This window comes from Choloepus didactylus, chromosome 8, assembly GCF_015220235.1.
Source record: "Choloepus didactylus isolate mChoDid1 chromosome 8, mChoDid1.pri, whole genome shotgun sequence".
Classification (NCBI taxonomy): Eukaryota; Metazoa; Chordata; class Mammalia; order Pilosa; family Megalonychidae; genus Choloepus; species Choloepus didactylus.
This window is the reverse complement of record NC_051314.1, coordinates 124,518,211-124,533,682: the sequence shown is the minus strand read 5'-3', so window position 1 is coordinate 124,533,682 and position 15,472 is coordinate 124,518,211. Positions and strand designations below refer to the sequence as shown.

The 15,472-nt window shown below is 40.2% G+C and overlaps 1 protein-coding gene across 7 annotated transcripts in view; it reads left to right on the top strand.

Moving 5' to 3' along the window:
- The window catches only part of C3AR1 (complement C3a receptor 1), a 32,436-nt gene extending 17,213 nt beyond the window's left edge, over nt 1-15,223 (top strand). For 2 of the 7 annotated variants that reach the window (XM_037845098.1, XM_037845099.1), the window contains one exon: nt 11,847-15,223. In XM_037845098.1, the coding sequence (XP_037701026.1) occupies nt 11,857-13,335 (1,479 nt within the window). In that variant the 5' untranslated portion in view covers nt 11,847-11,856 and the 3' untranslated portion in view covers nt 13,336-15,223. Of the gene's footprint in view, nt 1-4,483; nt 4,633-8,836; nt 9,045-11,846 lie in introns of those variants that run through there. The other 5 variants (XM_037845100.1, XM_037845094.1, XM_037845096.1 and 2 more) reach the window with 5 other exon arrangements.
- The last annotated feature ends 249 nt before the right edge of the window (nt 15,224-15,472 follow it).

Here is a 15,472-nt window from a genome sequence, read left to right as displayed (position 1 = left end):
TACCTTCACTGGAGGATGGTCAATGGCGTCCGGAAAACCTCTGTTAGCTGGGAAGGCACGTGGCTGGCATCTGCTCCAAAGTTCTGGTTTCAAAATGGCTTTCTCCCAGGACATTCCTCTCTAGCAAGCTTGCTCATCTTCAAAACGTCACTCACAGCTGCACTCCGTTTCATCTCTGAGTCAGCATGTTTATATGGCTTCACTGATCAAGGCCCACCCTGAATGGGTGGGGTCACACCTCCATGGGAGTATCCCACCAAAGTCACCACCCACAGCTGGGTGGGGCACATTCCAAGCAAATCTAACCAGCACCAAAACGTCTGTCCCAAAAGACCACAAAGATAATGGCATTTGGGGAACACAATACATTCAAACCGGCACAACCAACTTTTTAAAGTATGATGTGGACCAACATGTCCAGATATTGAAACGATAAGTAGAAAAAATAGAATGAAACAGAGTGTGTAATGGGATTGCATTTGTATTTAGGAAAGCAATGAAATCAGGGGAGCTAGGTTGTTTGGGGTTTTATTTTTATTTTTTTACTTCAATCCTTCTATATTAATTTTTTTTTTTACCATGGGAATGAATTGCTTTTATTACATGCACACAGTAATGCTGTCTCTTAGATGCTTTTGTGTGTCTGCTTTCTGAATAACCTTATTGGTAATGTTTCCAAATATTGGAGGCAGCGGTATTGAAAAGGAAATTTTACTTTTTTTACCCTTTATACTTCTATTTTGTTTCAATTTCCTTTTTTTAAACAGTAAATAGGCATGAATTTTTGTAATTAGACAGTGATAAATAAATAAATAAATAAATAAATAAATAAATAAATAAATAAAGGAAATACGGAAATAACTCAACCTTTGGCATTTTTTTTGGGTCTTTCTGCCCAATCACTATTTCATAGTGATTTAACTACAAACAAGGGGAACAGACATTGTTTGGATAAGTTGATTAATAGGGATCAGAGCCTCTGCCAGACACAGCAGTGTTCAACTACATCTGACCCAAATAACTTTATCACATATGCACACATGAATGGAAATTCCTTACAATGTATACTGCATCCTGCATGCTCCCACCTACCTGCCTTGTCTATGCTCCACTTACACAGTTTTTCACCTTTTCCACTATAGAAGTTCTATCATTCTTTAAAAACCTGCTCAATCTGATTCTACTTTAAGGCTTTCCTAGATTCTCTTAGGCTAAAATACCTATTCTACTATACCCACCATTCTACTATTTTACTTCTACCATAATAGAAGAAGGTTCTACTATTCTGCTACCGTATGCTCTACTCTTTTATTTCTTTTATTACTTCTACAATTATATTCTAAGTTGTTTTATAGTTTCTTGTGTATGGGTTCATATTTCTGAGAGATTATAAATCCCTGGAGATCAGAATATAGTCTAACTCATCCTCATTTAGACATTGTTCTAGTTTGCTAATGCTGCGGAATGCAAAACACCAGAGAAGGATTGGCTTTTATAAAAAGGGGGTTTATTTGGCTACACAGTTATAGTCTTAAGGCCATAAAGCGTCCAAGGTAACACATCAGTAATCAGGTACCTTCACTGGAGATGGTCAATGGCGTCTGGAAAACCTCTGTTAGCTGGGAAGGCACGTGGCTGGCGTCTGCTCCAAAGTTCTGCTTTCAAATGGCTTTCGCCCAGGACGTTCCTCTCTAGCAAGCTTGCTTCTCTTCAAAACGTCACTCACAGCTGCACTCAGTTCCTTTTCTTTGAGTCAGTTCATTTATATGGCTCCACTGATCAAGGCCCACCCTGAATGGGTGGGGCCACTCCTCCATGGAAACATCCCATCAGTTATCATCTACAGTTGGGTGGGGCGCATCTCCATGGAAATTATCCAGTCAGAGTCATCACCCACAGCTGGGTGGGGTGCATTCCAAAGCAGCACTCAAAGAATTACAATCTGATCAACACTGATAACGTCTGCCCACACAAGATTACATCAAAGAATATGGCTTTTTCTGGGGGACATAATACATTCAAACCGGCACATTCCACCCCCTGGACCCCAGAAAAACATATTCTTTCCAAATACAAAATACATTCATCCCACAATACCACAGAAACTTAGATCATTTCCGTAACAATAGTTAAGTACAAGATCCCATCGAAATCAATTATAGGCGTGGTCAGTCCTAATACAAAATTCCCCTCTATCTGTGAAACTTAGAACAAGTTATCTGCTTCCAATATACAAAGGAGGGACATTCATAGGATAAACATTTCCATTGCCATAAGGAGAAACAGTAAGGAAAACAGGGTTAACAGGAGCAAAACAGTTCCTAAAACCCGCAAGACAAACTCCATTAGATTTCAAAGTCTGAGAGTCCTTAACAGAACAACGTTGCATCCTTGGGGCTTGAGAGAGCAGGAGTGTAACCCTTCCCAAGGGCCTTTTTGGCAGCTGTTTCCTCTCCAAATGCTTGGGTGAGTGCTCCAACATATCCACACATTGGGGAGACCACCTTCTTGGCCCCACCCTCCTCAAACATCGGGGCAGCTCCCGGATTCCCTTCCATCTCCGGGGCACACGCTCAACCCCTTCAGAACAGTGTGGTGGCAGCCAGGCTCTCCCCAATTCCCTGGGAATGTGCTCCAACCTCTTTGGGACCTGAGGTGGCAAAACTCTTCAAGAGCATCGAGGTGGAATGCCCACCCTCGACCTCTGGGGCAAACTCACCTTTTCCATGCATGTGGGCTGCTCCGCTCTCCCAGCCCGAGACCTCCTTACTCCAGACCTCAACCTCCATGGCTCTGTCTTTGAAGATATTTTTCCTTTAATTTTTTCCTTGTCTGTCTCCTCCAGTCCAGACCGGCAACGGCTCTGTCTATAAAGATCTCGCAAAAATTCTGTTGGCTTTGCATGAAGCACACAGGGGTCAAAGCCATTAGACAATAGGACTTTCCACAAATCCCTTCTGCTTAACTCCTTTTTCAATCTTGGCTTGTACTGAAATGGCGGCTGGGTTCCATGTTTGGTTATGTCCTCACATTGGGCTGTAGCTTCTGGGATTCCACCCCCTAGAAGCTCGTAATTTTCCAAGCCATCAGCTTCTGGTTTCTTGGAACCCAAGAGTTCAGTTCTAAGTTTATCTCTCTCTGCTAGCATTTTACTATAAGCTGCAAGGAGAAGCCAGGATACATCCTCCACACATAGTCTGGAGATCTCCTCAGCTAAGTATCCCAGGTTGTTGCTTTCAAATTCCTCCTTCTATCTGACACCAGGACTCAATTTTGCCAAATTCTCTGCCACTTTAAAAGAAGGATCACCTTTCTTCCAGTTCGCAACAACACATTCATCATTTCTGTTCAAGTCCTCATCAGAAGTATCTTTAGAGTCCATATTTCCATAAACAGTCTCTTTAAAGCAGTTTAGGCCTTTTCTATCAAGCTCCTCACAGTTCTTCCAGAATCTTCCCCTTATCCATTTAAAAAGCCGTTCCAACATGTTTGGTATTTGCAAACTCAGCAGCAAAAGCACCCCACTCCTGGTACCAAAATCTGTTCTAGTTTGCTAATGCTGCGGAATGCAAAACACCAGAGATGGATTGGTTTTTATAAAAAGGGGGTTTATTTGGCTGCACAGTTACAGTCTTAAGGCCATAAAGAGTCCAAGGTAACACATCAGTAATCGGGTACCTTCACTGGAGGATGGCCAATGGCATCCAGAAAACCTCTGTTAGCTGGGAAGGCACGTGGCTGGCGTCTGCTCCAAAGTTCTGCTTTCAAAATGGCTTTCTCCCAGGACGTTCCTCTCTAGCAAGCTTGCTCCTCTTCAAAACGTCACTCACAGCTGCACTCAGTTCCTTTTCTTTGAGTCAGTTCATTTACATGGCTCCACTGATCAAGGCTCACCCTGAATGGGTGGGGCCACTCCTCCATGGAAACATCCCATCAGTTATCATCTACAGTTGGGTGGGGCGCATCTCCATGGAAATTATCCAATCAGAGTCATCACCCACAGCTGGGTGGGGTGCATTCCAAAGCAGCACTCAAAGAATTACAATCTGATCAACACTGATAACGTCTGCCCACACAAGATTACATCAAAGAATATGGCTTTTTCTGGGGGACATAATACATTGAAACTGGCACAGACATGGTACTATTCTTTACACATATAAAGTACTTAAGAGATGTTATGTGAGATGGATGAAATGGATTTGCACAGATCATTCCTCCCCCCAACCCTCACATACCATGAGGGCTTTATTTTTTCATTTCAAAAACAAAAGAAAAACAAACTTATAAAGTGAGAAGTTTGTGCACGGAAGCTCTTTCTCCCTGTTTTCTATATGCTGCAGAAAATCTTCCAGAATTAGACCCTCCTACTTCTGTTTTTCTGCTTTTCTTATCTAAGCATGGTTGCCAAATTTAGAAATGACTCATTCTGAAACTTTTCTGGCGAAATCAGATAACAGTAAAGAGCATGGGGCTTAAGTCAGGGGAGAGGAAGGGCAAGAGGGACAGTTCAGCAAGTTTCCTAAACCTACCTCATGACTTGACTGTTGGTCAGTGTGGAGACCAGACAGGACCCTGGAGGAAACCTCCAGTTTGATGCTGAAACCTTGAGCTACTCTCTCAGTTTTTTTGGTAAGAAAACTTAGATTCACTTAATTTCTTGTGCCTTGCCTGCTTTGTTCATTATAGATAGTACTTTCAAGGTGATTATCTTGCATTTCCTCCTACTGCTTCTCCAGTTTTTATTTCCCTTGTCTCATTCCAATATCCACCTGTATTTTTCTCAGTATTCAACATTTTATTCATCTTTGCTCTAGATTTTTCATTCTGGAATGAAAACTGAAATTGAATTTTTACATCTTCTTTTCCCCTCACTTAAATTGGCAGTGTTCCTCCTTCTGACCTTCGATTCCATCTTTCCCCTTTACTTTTGTTTCTCAAACCTTGTCTAGTTTTTCTTATTATATATTTTCTCATTCTATTTCCCTCTTCTTTTCTTTACTCTTTTGCTCATTTCTCATTGCAGCTTAGACTCAGTCATCCTATCATTAGCATTGGATTCTGGGATTTACTTTTCTTTCCCTATCATAGTTGAATTTTAGTTTCAGGATTTTATTTTTCTTTTTAAATGCTGTGGACCATTTCAATATTGAAAACTGAAAAGTATTTCCCTACCAATGTTAAACATAGAGTTGTTGAGCCAAAACAACTTGGAGAAATGTAAAATTGATCTAAGTTCTGAAGGCATTTAAGACCCTGACTCATATTTGCTTTCATTTTAAGACAGATAATGTGTTATTTAAAATATAGCCAATTTACAAATATATAGCATTGTGGAAAATGCAAAAATACAGAGATAGTAAAACAATCAGCAGTTGCTGTGTGTTCAGCAGGTGTGGAGGAGAAAGGTGAATAGATAGAGCACAGGGCATTTTTAGGGCAGTGGAACTATTTTGTTTGATATGGTAATGGTGGATATACAACATTATGCATTTTCCAAAACCCATGGAACTTACACACAAAGAATTATCCCTAATGTAAGCTATGGGTTTTAGTTACTAATGATGTTCCAATCAGTTCATTGATTGTAACAAATGTACCATACTAATGCAAGAAGTTAATAAAAGGAGAGACTATGCATGCAGGGTGGGGGTGGGAGTTTATGGGAAATCCATACTTTCTGTACAGTTTTCCTGTAAACCTAAAACTGTTCCAGCTTACTTGACTTCTTTAAACTGTTATTTCGCTTTTTCAGCATTATGTCAACTCTCGCAGCTCTCACGGTCTTCCCTCTTTTTAGCAATACCTTAGGCTTTCCCACACAGTTATGCAATTCTTTCTTGTGTAAAGAGTATTGGCCTGAGGGTCTCTGGACTTGGGGGCCGACCTCCTTTCTGATTGTGAAAATTAATTTTCTGAGTTTCAGTGTCAAGAACTGAAAAATAACAACAGGGAGAAGGAGAGATGGCCACTAAGTTCCCTTTCAGTTCTAGCCTTCCATATAACTCTATTCTGTACTCAATACTTTATGGCTCTAAGCATGTGTGTTAGAGTGGGACAGTGGGTGGCTGCTGTGCACAACAGGGGGAAGGATCCTGGTACGACTTAAATATTTGGATAGCTAAGGCCACAAAATAGGGAATGGAGTCATTTCTTCTGTTTTATTATTTTGTTGACTCAGTTATTTTAACTTCTGCTAATCTCAAAAGACCCTGTGGCAACATTTGGTCAACTCAGCAGAACTACTTCCAAGTCACAGAGCTATTTTGGACCTCTATTAAAATAAACAGAAAATGCTATTAAATTCAATAAGAATTAGGAACTGAAAAATGGAAAGGAAGTTGCCCACAGACTGGAGCAAAGCCACAGATGAACCACAGCATAAGAATTAATGAGACAGTCTAGGTAAGGTAAGGAGTAAATTAAAAAGAATAAGAATTTTAAATTTCATTGAAAAAAAAAAGAGTTGTTCCAGTTTGCTAATGCTGCCCTTTTGCAAAACACCAGAAATGGATTGGCTTTTACAAAGGGGGTTTATTTGGTTACAAAGTTACAGTCTTAAGGCCATAAAGTGTCCAAGATAAGGCATCAACAAAGAGTACCTTCACTGGAGAAAGGCCATTGACATCTGGAAAACCTCTGTTAGCTGGGAAGGCACGTGGCTGGCATCTGCTTGCTTCCTGGTTGCATTTCAAAATGGCGTTCTCCAAAACATCAGTGTCAGCTTCCAACGGCTGTCTTCAAAATGTGTCTCTTAGCTGCAGTTCTTAAATTCTTCCATTTGTAAGCCCCTTTATAAGACTCTAGTGAACTAATCAAGGCCCATGCTTAATGGGTGTGGCCATGCCTCCATGGAAATTATCTAATCAGAGTTAACACCTACAGTTGGGTGGGTCACATCTCCATGGAAACAACCTAATCCAAAGGTTCCAACTTAATCAACACTAATATGTCTGCTCCCACAAGACTGCATTAAAGAATATGGCTTTTTCTGGGGGACATAATATATGCAAAGCAGCACAAGAGTCAACCTCCCTGCCCCTACCCCAAATGATCATTCATCCATTCAAGTAATCTCTAACCCTTATATCCTATAAGGCACTGTGCTATATTCTGTGGCTCACGTATTAATGAGCAAGAGTCATTTTTTACTTACCATGAAATTTAAAGTGTGAATGATAGACAAGACAGCCAAAATAATAATTATAATACAAGACAAAATGGGGCATTTCACAGAGGATATGAAAGGAGGCTCAAACACACACACACAATTTAAGAGGCTGAAGAGCTAATTTCTAATTGGGATCATTAGAGAAGGTTTCAAGGAAGATACAATATTTGAGCTGGATCTTGAAGATTGGGTAGGATTTCAACAGGTGGAGATTAGAGATGGAGGAAAGAGGAGTTTAAGTGAAGGATATAACCATGATAGAAATAAATAGCCTTAGCCAAGGCATAGATAATGGTGTTAACTTGGAATAGGGAGTTGTTTGGATAGCTATAAAGAAGAGTTCATTTATAGGACTGTTCAGAATTAGGGATGGGTAATGTTAGAAGCTGAGAGAAGATGGCATGTAGGAGTCAGTGCAACAAATGATGCATATCAGATTGAGGAGGATGAGGAAAGAGAAAAAGATGTTTAGATTTGCTATTTAGGAGTAATTTTAGCAAGAGTGATGAGAAGAAGGTAAATTGCAAAGGGTTAGGGAGTGGTCAGAACAAGAAGCTCCTAAACAAGCCATTATCTTTAAAAAGAGGAACTATGCTAAATTAACATTTAAGAGACAACGCCTGATGCAAAGTGTGGTCTTAGACTGGCTAACGTTCTAGACAAACTAACTATAAAATATATTTTTGGGGACAGTCAGAAAATAGTTGGATAAGGACTAGGTATCCATTAAGGTATAATATTACTGTGTAGTGGGGGGCTGCTAACTGAAAAAAGAGAAAGAATTTTATAAAACCATATGCATAGTAGAATCTAATTTTGTCAAATTTGGCATAACAAAAAAATAGACACACACATACATATATGCATATGCTTATATGCACATAGAGTTACATAGCAGAAAAAATCCAGAAGAATGTAAATTAAAGTGTTAAAAGTAGTAATCATTGGCTGGTGGATAGATGATGTTTTTATTTTCTTATTTTTGTTTGTCTATATTTTCTAGTTTCTTCATGTATATATTCTGCTTCTGTAATAGTAAGGTTATTTTTCCCAAATTAAATTCATAAAAAAAAAAACAGAAAGCAATGAAGGGTGGTGAGGAACTTAATGCAACGAGGATAAACAACTCTTGAAAAATTGGGGGTTGAAAGGAGCAGACAGGTCGGATTTAAAAGACGTAACTTACTCTAGAGCATCCATTTCTGTGGTGATGAGTCTCTGAAAATCTGATGGAGGACATGGACAGAACTTCTACTCTCAGAAAAGTGAAAATGAAGACATGTAAAGTTAAAATTCTACTTATTAGGTTGCTTGGGGAGTAATGTTCATAGTTGTTCTCTGCCCACAGAGCACTGGCCCAGTAATTGACTAGGATCTCCCACCCACCCCCAATCCAGGAGATGCCAGAGCCCTTCGTCAGTGTGCTAAACAGAAATCTGGGATAAAAATTAGAGAGCTGAAGGAGAATCAGGTGGGAAATGGAGAAACAGTTGACCCTACTACTGTCCCATGTTAACAAGAATTATAGCCACCCAATGCCCATTACTGAGCGTGTGATTGCCTCTGTATAGGGCACTTAAAAAAGAAAGAATTCAGTCCCTTCTGGTCACATGCTCCAAGTTTTGATTCTGCTTCAAAGGATGTTTGCTCACCTTCCATCTCCAGAGCCCTCGGACATCAAGTCAGCTGAGAAACTGCTCAATTCCCAAGGATATCACGTTCTCCATTGCTCTCTCTAGATTTGGACAAGGAGGCTAATGAACAGAAAGGAACTCTCTGAGGACAGAGAAAAGATTCATGGAGAAGAATGAACTCGTGAGCCACTTCTAGAACTGTAACCTGAGTCCCAGCAAGGAACATTACCAACCTATGAGTAAGGAACCTCATAATAGTTTCCCAGTGAAGTGCAAGATTCTATAGCCCAGTGACTTCTGGGTGCTTTCCATTCTCCACCTTTCCGAATGGGATGCTGTACCTCATTTATATTAGTGTGTACAGGGACAGAAAACTTATCTTTTTAGTTCATGTGTTTCTGAATCAAGAGGAGCTATCCCTGGATCTCATGTAGAGACTATCACTAGATCACAGACTTCAAGTCCGAAAGCATGTTTGGATGAAATTTGGAGGGGTAACTTCCTTGGGGGAAAGAAATAGAATATTTTGCAAACAGAAAGAAGAGAAGTAAACGTTTGTGATCAAGAGAGCAGTCTTTGATGGATTGCATTATTTTTCACAATTATTCACTTCTCCTTCCCCATAAAAGGATCATACTTGCTTACCTATGACTGTGGTACTTGCAAGTGCCTCCCGTGGGGAGAGTTTGGTCACATAGCATTCTTTGGATAATGGTTTTTGAGCCAACTTAACGTACTCCTCACCTAATCAGACGCTCTTAGAGGCCTGCCAAATTCCTGCCTGCCTCCTTCTATTCTGTCATCTGGCATGAAAATGTACATGGCCCACATGGGAGATGCTCCTTCAGCTTGGATACCAGAATAGGAATACTCAAAAGGCAAAGGAAAACAAACAAACAAGCAAACAAACAAAGGGCACCCAGTGTTCCTTTTTACTTTAATTGCTCTTTTCCACTTTAATTTTTATTCTTGTTACTTGTGTGTGTGTGATAATGAAGGTGTCAGGGATTGATTTTGGTGATGAATGCACAACTATGTAATGGTACTGTGAACAACTGAATGTATGCTTAGTTTTGTATGACTGCTTGGTGTGTGAATATATATCAATAAAATGAATTTAAAAAAAAAAAAGAAAAAAAGGCAGAGGTTGAAGTATACCCGCACACTGGAGCACAGCCCACATGTCAGTGGAATAAAAAATAAGCATTTTGTTCTGTAAGCTACAAAAAAATGAAAATGCTCCCACCACAAAACCACCATTTCCCCTTCATATCTTAACAGAAAGCATGATTTTTCCAGACCCACCCTTTCTAAGGAAAGGAGTTTGCACTATTTGAAATACACATGCACTTACTTATAATTTGTAATATAATCCAGGATACATATCTTGTGTTTTATGCAGGAGCAGAAAATAGGGCTCTACCTCTCAACCTTATATTCAGTACCACAAGCACAACCTTTTGAAAAATATTTTTTTACTTATTTTTTTTTAACTCAATTCCATTGAAATATAGTCACACACCATGCAGCCATACAAAGCACACACTCAACCATTTACAGCATCACCACAGTTGTGCGTTCACCACCAAAATCAACCACCAAACATTTTCATTTCCACACACACAAAAACAGAATAAAAATTAAAGTGAAAACGAACAATCAAAGCAAAAAAAGAACACTGGGTGCCCCTTTTCCTTTTCTTTTCCTTTTTGCCCCTATTCCTCCACCCATCCATCCATACACGGGACAAATGGGAGCGCGGTCCACACGGCCCTCCCAACCACACTGTCACGCCCAGAAGCTAAACCTCTATACAATCGTCTTAAAGACCTAAGGGCCCGGGGCCGCAGCTTGGCAGTCCCAGGCATTCACTGCAAGCCATCAGAACCCAAAAAGGGCCATCTACACTGTGCACAAGAATGCCCACCGGAGTGACCCCCCAGCTCCCCCTGCCACTGAAGCCTACCTCACCTCCCTTCACATCCCCCTTTTGGCCAAAAAGACGCCCCCGCTCCCATGACGCCGGGTCCAGACTCCTCCCCGGGAGTGACAGTCCACGCTGCCAGGGAGATCCGCACCCCTGGGTGTCAGATCCCACGCAGCAGGGAGGGCAGTGATTTCACCTGCCAAGCCAGCTCAGCTAGAGAGAGAGGGCCACATCTGAGCAGCAGAGGCGCCCGGGGGGAGACTTCCAGGCACAACCATAGGCAAGCCCAGCCTCTCCCCCGCTGCAACAGTCCCCGCAAGGGCAAGTCCCGCGGCAGAGGGCCCAGCCCGCCAAACCACCAGTCCCCCGTGTCTGCAAGCACAGCAGCAGCCACCGAGGTGGGGAAGCCCAACACCCTTTTACTTATTATTTTACGTGGTTATGAACCTTCTTAATGTCCTTTCATAGACATTGGGTTGAAAACCTTCAGTCTAGAAGTTTTGTTTATTTGGTCATTTAAGCTTATTTGTTTTTAATGAAGGGCATTAGATGAGGAAAGGAATCAGTAGACAATAAGAAATTGAAAACGCAAGAAAGAAGGGAAATTTAAGCCGAAATGAAGTTATTATTTTGGAACACACTTAAATCAAATACATTAAATTTTCAAGTGTCTGTCAGAGAATGCTTTTGTGTGATCCAGTGTGAAGCCAAGGAATACAAACTAAGTGTGCAGGAAAAAAAAAAAAAAATCAAGTTAGTGAGTGGACTGTGCCTTTCCACAAATATATAGCTTTTCAAAAACTTAATTGGGGTTGAAATAGAAAATATTTGAGGTTTGCTATTCTAGTTCCTTCTAGTAAATGCCTATCAATGTTATTCAGAAATTATAACCTGTAGAACTTAACATTTTATACTTACTTGTAAATAAAGATATGTAATAATTTTTTCAAAAGAAAAAAAAACAAAAATAAATAGAATAAATAAATAAAACAGTGTGCTGTCCTTCTGGCTTTGTAGTTCTATCATCACTACATGGGAAAAAAAGATTAGAATTCTAAGAATAGGCATTTTTAAGTGCTGTTAGTTTTAACTTTTTTCTTTCATCTTTTTGCAGAAACTTAGCAATGGAGGAGTCTTTCCCTGCTGAAACCAACTCAACAGATTTATTCTCACAGTCCTTGAATGAACCCCACATAATTTTCTCCATGGTCATTCTCAGCCTCACTTTCCTATTGGGATTGCCAGCCAATGGGCTAGTGCTGTGGATAGCAGGCCTAAAGATGCAGCGGACTGTGAACACAGTTTGGTTTCTCCACCTCACCGTGGCAGACTTTCTCTGCTGCCTCTCCCTGCCCTTCTCCCTGGTTAATTTGGCTCTCCAGGGACACTGGCCCTATGGCTGGTTCCTCTGCAAGCTCATCCCCTCAGTCATCATCCTCAACATGTTTGCCAGTGTTTTCCTGCTCACTGCCATTAGCCTGGACCGCTGTCTTGTGGTACTCAAGCCCATCTGGTGCCAGAATCATCGCGATGTGAAGACAGCATTTGCTATCTGTGGATGTATCTGGGTGGTAGCTTTTTTAATGTGTATACCTGTGTTCTTGTACCGTAAAACATACACTGAATACAGGCATAGTAAGTGTGGGTACAGGTTTGATTTCTATAGTTCATTAGATTATCAATACTTCACCGATGATCTACTGGAAAATGAATTTCTTGACAACTCCATTGATCAGCTGCCTGGGGAAATGGAGGATAGCTTAGATTCTTCTTCCCAAACAAATGATCACCCTTGGACAGCCACCACAATAAATCCATTGACAACTTTCAATGTTCTTCATTCTCAAATATTTCGAAGACCTTCTGAAGATTCACTCCCTACGGATGTAGCCAGATTATCTAGTCAAGATACCGACAATAATCTTTTTAAACCTGCTGATATGGTTTCACCTAGAATCCCCAGTGGTTTGCCTGGGTTTCCAAGTGAAGAAAACAGGACTGACCCACTGGATCCTTCTGATGCTCTTCACTCTACTGGTTTAGTGCTTTCCCCCAGTGATTCTAGCTATTTCTTCAACACAGATGAGCTCCCACAAGGTTACCAGAATTTAGACCAATTCACATACCACAATCAAGTGTCAACACCCTCAGGGATAGTAACCATTACAAGGCTAGTGATGGGTTTCCTGCTGCCTTTCATCATCATAGTGGTCTGTTATACCCTCATCATCCTCCGAATGCGACGGAGCCGCTTTACCAAGCCTCGGGGCAAAACCTTGAGAGTGACCATGGTGGTGGTGCTTGTCTTTCTTCTCTGCTGGACTCCGTACCACTTTGTTGGAGTCCTGTTATTGTTTACTGAACGAGAAACTCCCTTTGGGAGAGCTCTGTTGTCCTGGGACCACGTGGCCATTGCTCTAGCATCTGCCAATAGCTGCTTCAATCCTTTCCTCTACGCCCTCCTGGGAAAAGCTTTTAGGAAGAAAGCAAGACAGTCCATGCAGGGGATTCTGGAGGCCGCCTTCAGTGAGGAGCTCACACGCTCTACCAGCTGTCCTCCAAACAAAGTCATTTTGGATGAAAATATCAGTACAACTGTGTGAAAATATGGAGCTGCCAACCCAAGCAGAGGTTCTTAGGTATTCACCCAGTGCAGCATGTTTCTAAAAGGATGATACAGTGAGCAGGGTACTTCAGAAACCATCAAAGAGTCATAAGGAACATTTCAGTCCTAGTGGTTCTCAAAGTGGGGTGGGTCCCTCACTGGTAGCATCAGCATCACGTGGAGACTTGTTAGAAATGCAGATTTGGGAGTCCCACCCCAGACTTGCTGAACCCAAGTCTCTTGGGCGGGGGTCCCAGCAAGTGTCTTAACAAGTCCTCATTTCTGATGTACCCTAAATTTAAGAATCTTTGTAAAAATTAGTCTATTTCTGTCCCAGACTAAGCCAAGTGAGATAAATGAGAATCTGGTCTATTTTTAAATGATATTTCTATCATTAACCTTTTTTCTTTAGTATTATCTAAATCCCCTTCCAGAATGCATTTAAACCCATTATTCTAGTTCTACATGAGTGAAAGGTAATGATTTGTCCTAGGGCTTTGCAGTGGTGATGGTGGTGGTGGTAGTGGTGGTGGTTTTTAAATAAAAAGAAGGTGCAAAATGTAAAAAGTCTATAAAAATAAGGAATTATTGTGAGACTCAGTATAATGTCAGATGCTTTTTCCCTGGAATACCCCTGGTACAGGACATAGGAATTACGAGGTTGCCATCATTACAACTAAATAAGCACCTATTGTGTGAAGACAGACTACTAATGCATGTAAAAACTTATTCATGAAATGTTATGAAAGCTGGGTTTGGGGGTGTTCTCTATTTGTTTACTCTGTTTGCTTACTGATGGAGTCAACTGTCTTCCATTCCTTTTCTTAAACTCCTTAATTCCTTTATTCCTCCCCAGCTTCTAAATATATTCTACCATGTCAGACTTTTTACCTCAAATAACTTCTAATTTCTTAGGATGTTAATTACTTCCCTCTTCTTCCTAATCAGTAGTTTCCAAGAAACTCATCCCAAGTGAGAAAGAAGGTGGAAGATGGAACAGCAATTCTTTAATCCACTGCAAAATGACTGAATACCCTTGCTGGGAAGATACTCAAACTTTAAAAACATGACTATAAGTATGCATCTTTCATGACAAAATTACCAGGTACATCTTTTGTGCTTCTTTAAAATTAATCTTTTTGAATTGAACCCAAAGGCTGATAATGAAATATAAGAATTCTCCTGCCCCATTCTACTTAAGCACGTCCCTCTTGCAGCAATTTTGGATGTTTCTTCTGGTATTTACCATGATGTTTCTAAATCATGTGTTTATGTTGCTGTTTATTTTTTTAAACATGATAAAATGACTTCTTGTTCTGAAAGATGAATATTTTCATCCAAACACCTTTATATTTTTAATTGTTTATCCAGCATACCCAATACTTATTAATAACCATCATATTTTAATTTTTTCATGCCCAGGTTCCTATCTCCCCCTTAGATCATCCATTTTTCTCCTACTTTGCCTATATATTCTAACCATTTATATAGCTTTCCTTCTGTCCTCTCATTTTAAAAAAAAACATTATCCAATTCCCCATCACTTTTTCATTTTTCTCTGTTTAAATTTTTAAGTGTTAAATCTCTGAGATTTCAGGCTTCTCTGTACAGTCATATAGCCTCATCAAAGCTAATTAATACAATGACAATCTAAAAAATAGAAAACGATATGTGCTTTAGATTTGAAAGTCACTATTATTTGTTGGGATTAGCATCTGGACTACAAATTTGTTATAAGATTACCAGGCAGAAAAATTTCAAGTTGCTAAGAATTCTTTGAGTTGTAAGGTCATAATGTCTGACATGATGTAAGATTTGTAATATTACATTTCCAATTTCATTCCTTAGATATTTTATGGGAATAAATACCTTTTTTCACATGGTTCCTTGCAAGGCTAAGATTCGTGGATTCTTTTAATTGTTTGACACAGAATGCGTCATAACTTCTAAGTATGCAGCAAATAAATCTCATAGTGGGTAACTGTAAGCCACTATAAAGGCCATTAGCCAGGATTCTGAAAACCCCACATATGACACAAGATTATGGGTGTAAATGCCAAACTCCTGAGGTTAATATATAGGAAGAATACTCTTGGCACAGTTGTAAAGAGTCAACGCACAATGAATAGTTGGTA